Source organism: Salmo trutta, chromosome 8 (genome assembly GCF_901001165.1).
Source record: "Salmo trutta chromosome 8, fSalTru1.1, whole genome shotgun sequence".
Lineage (NCBI taxonomy): Eukaryota > Metazoa > Chordata > Actinopteri > Salmoniformes > Salmonidae > Salmo > Salmo trutta.
The window spans coordinates 2,232,070-2,239,634 of NC_042964.1; the positions used below are offsets into that span (position 1 = coordinate 2,232,070).

General features: G+C 41.6%; 1 protein-coding gene across 3 annotated transcripts in view; it reads right to left on the reverse strand.

Annotated features, from left to right (window-relative positions):
• LOC115198042 (zinc finger protein 638) overlaps nt 1-6,744 on the reverse strand; it is a 69,817-nt gene extending 63,073 nt beyond the window's left edge. For 2 of the 3 annotated variants that reach the window (XM_029759709.1, XM_029759707.1), the window contains exon 1: nt 6,279-6,740. In XM_029759709.1, coding sequence (XP_029615569.1) covers nt 6,279-6,382 — 104 coding nt within the window. In that variant the 5' untranslated portion in view covers nt 6,383-6,740. Of the gene's footprint in view, nt 1-6,278 lie in introns of all 3 variants that reach the window. The other variant, XM_029759708.1, reaches the window with a different exon arrangement.
• Nucleotides 6,745-7,565: the final 821 nt, after the last annotated feature.

Below are 7,565 nucleotides of genomic sequence, written 5' to 3' on the forward strand. Positions count from 1 at the left end.
AGCGACAGGATTACTGGATCAGAGAGAGCCTTACTATAAACACATCTCTATCTGATGATCCATCTCAGCTGCACTATGATTCACTAGCACTGTTTCAACCTATTGGAGTTCTATGTTTCCTGTTCTGTGGTTCCATAATTCCATATTCCATGTTCTATGTTCTACATTCCACTATCACTTCAATAAGACATTTCTTTGTATTTACACAAATAAAGCAATTAGAATGATGCATTACAACACTTGTTGACAAAGCTTGAGAGATGGAACAGTCACTTGATACAACAGCCAACTAGGTATTTTATGAATACAACTAATGGTCATTGTCCAAAAGCAAAACAATCTCCAACTACACAGATACACATCCTGTCATGGTGACCAGGGGTTGTAATGTTGGAGGCTGTGGCTGCATGGTAAATCTGCTCTATTTTAACCTAGAGTCGATATCCGCGCCCCTTGTGGAAATCAAATTAGCATAATAGGAGCTACAGAGCTGTTTGTTAAACCAGGAGACATCCCGAAAATTGGTCTTCTCACAAAAATGTCTGTAGCGTCCGAATGGTTTTGGGCTACAAGATGAGACTCTCTCTGGAACAAGATGGTGTTCTCCATTTTGCTCTACAAGTGTCATGGGACTCGTCTGATGGTAACCCAGTACCTGGCCGGAAAATGAATGGAAGTGAATGAGGCATTTCCATGTTAAATGTATACGGATAATTCCATGGTAAAGATAATGTTTTATTGCTTTCTTATATCTCTCAGATTTAGGATGGACACTTCAAAACATACTTCCTTTAGATGGATTTTTTACTGGACTATCTGTTTTTCTCTGTATGAATCTGTTATTCAAAAATATTTATATGGGCTAATAGCATTAAAACCTCTATGCGATTGGTGTCCCCCCTGCGGGACGGTTGAGCTAACGTAGGCTAATGTGATTAGCATGAGGTTGTAATTAACAAAAACATTTCCCAGGACATAGACATATCTGCTATGGGCAGCTACTGTCCTTTCACTGTAACAGTAGCTATTACAGTGAAAGGACACCATGCAATTGTTTGAGGAGATTGCACAGTTATGAACTTGAAAAGGTATTAGTAAACCAATTAGGCACATTGGGCAGTCTTGATACAACATTTTGAACAGCTATGCAATGGTTCATTGGATCAGTCTAAAACTTTTGACGCACACTGCTGCCATCTAGTGGCCAAAATCTAAACACCTGTTTTTTTCTTTGTATTCTCGTTTACCAGATCTAATGTGTTATATTCTCCTACATTAATTTCACATTTCCAGAAACTTCAAAGTGTTTCCTTTCGAATGGAATCAAGAATATGCATATCGTTGTTTCAGTTCCTGAACTACAGGAAGTTAGATTTGGGTATGTCATTACCTCAGAGATGCCTAACAGACAAGATGTTGAGTGGTTGGTGCTCTGTTTACCTTAGAGATGCCTAACAGACAAGATGTTGAGTGGTTGGTGCTCTGTTTACCTTAGAGATGCCTAACAGACTGTCACGCCCTGACCTGAGAGAGCCGTTTTATTTCTCTGTTTAGTTAGGTCAGGGTGTGATGTGGGGTGGGCATTCTATGTCATCTATTTCTTTGTGTTGAGCCGAGTATGGTTCCTAATCAGAGGCAGCTGTCTATCGTTGTCTCTGATTGGGAATCATACTTAGGGAGCCTTTTCCCACCTGTGTTTTGTGGGTAGTTGTTTTCTGTTTTGTTATTCTGTACCTGACAGAACTGTGCGTTTTTGTTTTTCCCCTTTACGTTATTTTGTTTTGAGTGTTTTTTGATAATAAAAATCATGAACACTTATCACGCTGCGCTTTGGTCCACTCCTTCCGACGAAAGTCGTGACACAGACAAGATATTGAGTGGTTGGCGATCTAATGTAAGTGTATACAACATATTATTACGTCCCTCCAACACTCATAAAAATGTATTTTAAACCCAAATACCTCATCCCCATATTGTTATTTATTTATCTTGCTCCTTTGCACCCCAGTATCTCTACTTGCACATTCATCTTCTGCACTTCTATCACTCCAGTGTTTAATTGCCAAATTGTATTTTTTTCGCCACTATGGCCTATTTATTGCCTTACCTCCCTAATCTTACTACATTTGCACACACGGTATATATATTTTTCTAATGTGTTATTGACATTACGTTTGTTTATTGTATGTGTAACTCTGTGTAGTTTGTGTCACACCGTTTTGCTTTATCTTGGCCAGGTCGCAGTTGTAAATGAGAACTTGTTCTCAACTGGCCTACCTGGTTAAATAAAGGGGAAATAAAAAAATGACTTGTATCACTGTGTCTGTCTCTATTCGCCGTTGATTTTTGTTGCTTCTGAAACTGAACTGAAAGGAGTCCTGTGTGTTAGTTGCTAGGTAACATTCAAACCGTAGATCTAAATTGAATCGATTCCAATTCTATTCATTCATAACATTCTGCCCACCCGAATCCACGTAGTTTGGAATTCCTAAAATCGTACTGCATCCCAAAGACCTTTCCCCACGTCTGCACAGTCTGAACCTCTGAGTTTTCCCGACAGTAAATGTCACTGACATTGCTCTAGAGCATATGCTGTTCTCTCAGCCTCGTTCCTAACTGTGCAGAGGACACACACGTCTGCCTATGTAGGGCAGTGTTCCTTAAACTTATCAGGGACCAGCAAGCTGCAATCCCTCTTGGGTCAAGGACCAGCAAGCTACAATTCCTCTTGGGTCAAGGACCAGCAAGCTACAATCCCTCTTAGGTCAAGTACCAGCAAGCTACAATCCCTCTTAGGTCAAGGACCAGCAAGCTACAATCCCTCTTGGGTCAAGGACCAGCAAGCTACAATCCCTCTTGGGTCAAGGACCAGCAAGCTACAATCCCTCTTGGGTCAAGGACCAGCAAGCTACAATCCCTCTTAGGTCAAGGACCAGCAAGCTACAATCCCTCTTGGGTCAAGGACCAGCAAGCTACAATCTCTCTTGGGTCAAGGACCAGCAAGCTACAAATCTCTCTTGGGTCAAGGACCTGCAAGCTACAATTCCTCTTGGGTCAAGGACCAGCAAGCTACAAATCTCTCTTGGGCCAAGGACCTGCAAGCTACAATTCCTCTTGGGTCAAGGACCAGCTGTAATCCATTTTAAGAATGTTTACATAACTCACATCTCATATGTGTATACTGTATCCTTCACTATCTATTCTTCACTATCTATTCTTCACTATCTATTCTTCACTATCTATTCTTCACTATCTATTCTTCACTATCTATTGCATCTCATATGTATCTACTGTATACTGTATCCTTCACTCTCTATTCTTCACTATCTATTGCATCTTAGCCGCTCTGTCACTGCTCATCCATGGAGTTTGTTAGATATAAGGTTTAGTTGTGGAGTTTGTTAGATACTACCTGTTAGATGTTACCTGTTAGATTTTACCTGTTAGATGTTACCTGTTAGATGTTACCTGTTAGATACTACCTGTTAGATGTTACCTGTTAGATGTTACCTGCTGTGCACCGTCACATCTAGAAGCATTTCGCTACACTTGTAATAACATCCGCTAATCATGTGACCAATGACGTTTGATTTGATCCCTCTGTTTTCAGGGATCAGGAAGATACTGTATAGTTATTTTGTCTTTGGGCGACAAACTACATAGCACTGTAGAACACAAACTACATAGCGCTGTAGAACACAAACTACATAGCGCTGTAGAACACAAACTACATAGCGCTGTAGAACACAAACTACATAGCGCTGTAGAACACAAACTACATAGCGCTGTAGAACACAAACTACATAGCACTGTAGAACAAACTACATAGCACTGTAGAACACAAACTACATAGCACTGTAGAACTCAAACTACATAGCGCTGTAGAACACAAACTACATAGCACTGTAGAACACAAACTACATAGCACTGTAGAACACAAACTACATAGCACTGTAGAACTCAAACTACATAGCGCTGTAGAACACAAACTACATAGCACTGTAGAACACAAACTACATAGCACTGTAGAACACAAACTACATAGCACTGTAGAACTCAAACTACATAGCGCTGTAGAACACAAACTACATAACACTGTAGAACTGACTTAATTAAAAGTGCCAGTTCAACCTTTTCCTGCTCATGGATCCCTCCCAGGTTAACCAGCGACCCAGGGACCCACATCATGTTGGCCCCAAAAATATACAATGTCTTGTCTTATTATCCGGTGAATGACAATGGCAAGTAATTCACATTTTAAAATGAATAGATTTGGGTGACAGTTTCATTATTTTGATCTCCCCACAGTTCATGGGAAGAGGAAGTGTAAACTTTAGCATAGCCTGTTAGCTAGAATGGTATCTTGGCGTCGGAGAGGAAGTGTAAACTTTAGCATAGCCTGTTAGCTAGAAAGGTATCTTGGCTTCGGAGAGGAAGTGTTGCTGTTGTAAAGCAGATTTTCTACAATTCTACACATTTTTCCATGCAGCTGAGAGATAATTTTACTGTTTTAAAGTACATTTCTTGCAATAAATGCATTTAACCATGGTTAATGCTGTGTTTTTCTGCTCAATCATTATATCAATATCTCTGTATGTGCACTGAATACCCGTCTGTATTTTATTTTATTAATCGCCCTGACTGTCTAGCTTTTATTTGATTGTTAGTTTTCAAAGATGGTATTATTAAAAAAAATATATATATAGTTAAATATCTTTTCTCCATGATTTTTACGTCCCCAATATTACCACTTAGATGGCTCGCCTAAGAATTTTCTAGACAGAAAAAAACACTGTAATTTCCTCCATATTAAAGGGATAGTTGGAGATTTTGGCAATGAAGCCATTTATCTACTTCTTTAGCATGTGAACGGTTCCCTTGACTTCCAGTCGTCATTGCGCTAACGCTAGATAGCATTGGCTTGTGAAACTACCTCGTAAAACTATCATATTGGACATAAAGTGACATAAAAATGGTATCCAAAATGATATTCTGTTATAGCTATCGACATTCATGAAAAATACATATTTTTTCACACACAAAACCAAAATGCGGACCCACCTGTTGTAACTCCGCGGAACCCTAGTCCCCAGTTTGAAAAAAACCCGCTGAGTTTTAACCATCTCAGTGATTGACAGACAACATCCCACAGACTGACACTGGACAGGAGTTTGAGAAACGCTGGTGTAGGAGTTCTTGACAACCGTCCCCTATTTTAACTCCTGTTCTCATAGCCTTGGGAATGAGGGCGCTGCAGACGGCTGTATCGGTCCCTTAATAATACAGGAGTAGTAAAGGTCCAGTGCACTACTTTAGTACGCTGGTTTTTATTTTGGGAAGCTGGTCTCTTTGCCTAGTGACATTTTGTCAGATATTCACAGCTAGGTTTTTTTTTCTTCTTTGTCTTCTCAAAGAGCAAGCCTATCAAATAAACTCTTGCATCAAAGGGTTCGTACTCCTCGTTCTCATCAGGTTCAAATATATCAACATTTAAAATTTTTTTTTATTAACGACTGATTTGGTCACAGGATTGATCCGTGTGAAAGAAGAGAGACACACTGACAGGTCTGAGCTCTGTGAGAAAGCCAGACAGAGCAAAAAGTGAACTACAACGGTCTTGACTCGCATTAAAACTCAGATCAATTTAACGCTGAGCTTTCGCCGTAGAACTAACACACAAATCAGATCAGTCAATCTATGGCTTTTACTACTCTTTTGAGTCCAGTCACGTATTTCACTACATACTGTACATATGTAACTATTGCTCTGTATCCAGACAATGTTCAGGGCTGTTCTGACAATGTTCAGAGCTGTTCTGTCAATGTTCAGGGCTGTTCTGACAATGTTCAGGGCTGTTCTGACAATGTTCAGAGCTGTTCTGTCAATGTTCAGAGCTGTTCTGTCAAGCTCAGCACCAAGCTTTAGGGGTTTGGGTTTCCGTCTAGAGACATGGATTGGTTCACGTTCTGTTTACAGTATTTATTCATTCAGAGATAACACAGTGTTTACGGTTATAACTTCTGCGTGAAGTTTGACAAACAACATAAACCGTTAGTGACAAACAGAAAAAAAAAACATAAACTCACCTAACTAACATGAAGTAACTAAATTCCACCAAGTTAGACAGACCGAACAAACGAAGACAAATGTTATCATTCAAACCATCTATATTCCTTCAACACCAAGTCCCTCCACTGAAAAACAGAAACAGACCTGTAAACAAACCATTTCATCCCAGTTATAACACGAGCCCCGACCCCCGTCCTTCGTTCACTCACCGGGACACTGCATCAACAGCGTTTGGGATAGTGGAAGGGGTCTGGTTGTTATTGGCGCTGCTGAAGGTAGAGACAACTCCGTCCTTCTTTTTCCTCTCCAGCATCGCTCAGCTCGGATTCACCCAGGGGGCAATTACACCCCTGTCTTACTTACCTATCTGCCCCCCTGCTATATCTATCCCTTGATTGAATGGATTTCGATGGGAACGAAGCAGAAAAGCTATTCAACTCTAGAAGAATCGACACATGGCCTGAAGAGGAGGACAAAGAATGGCAGATTATTCTGCAATTCCCAAAGTTATTTCCAAAGTTATTTCCAAAGTTATTCCCAAATATTTTCCTTCACCGATCTACAAGGTCCAATTACCCACAAGAGAAGAATTTGTTAAAATCCAGGACAGAAAACAATCAGCAAGTCTTTCGTTCAGATATTCTGGTCAGCAGCGCTCCACTCGTCCGTTGGGAATGTTAGCTCTGGAGAATCAAAACTGGCCTCTGAGACTGGGAACGCCGGGATAATTCAATACATAACACTTGTCACTAGGAGGGAGGGAGGGAGGGAGGGAGACAGAGAGAGAGAGAGAGAGAGAGTAAGAAGGAGAGAGAGAGAGAACGGGGTGGTGGGGTGTGTGAGCGTGGTTGGGATCAGGAATTCAAAAACTGTTGGTTTAAAGCACGAGAAGTTAAATCTAAATCTAATTGGGGAAAAAAATACAAATCCAAGAGAAATAACCATTTCATGTGAAAATACAAATCTTATCTCGTCTTCTCCAATGTTTGCTCGTACAGTGGAGTGCTTCTGTTTGTAGAGACCACTCCTGTCCTCTCCTTAGCTAGGGCAATGTAAAGTGACAAGTCTCTCTCTCCTTTACTTTCTACTCCTCTCTCTCCCACTTTCTCTCTCTTCCCCCTCTCTCTCTGCCCTCTCCCCGTTCTCTCTCTTCCCCCCCCTCTCTCTGCCCTCTCCCCTTTCTCTCTCTTCCCCCCTCTCTCTCTCTGCCCTCTCCCCTCTCCCACTTTCTCTCTCTTCCCCCCTCTCTCTCTGCCCTCTCCCCTTTCTCTCTCTTCCCCCCCTCTCTCTCTGCCCTCTCCCCGTTCTCTCTCTTCCCCCCCCTCTCTCTCTGCCCTCTCCCCTTTCTCTCTCTTCCCCCCTCTCTCTCTCTGCCCTCTCCCCGTTCTCTCTCTTCCCCCCCCTCTCTCTCTCTGCCCTCTCCCCTTTCTCTCTCTTCCCCCTCTCTCTCTCTCTGCCCTCCAAGTGGAACAACATCGACGCCGTTCTACATGCCC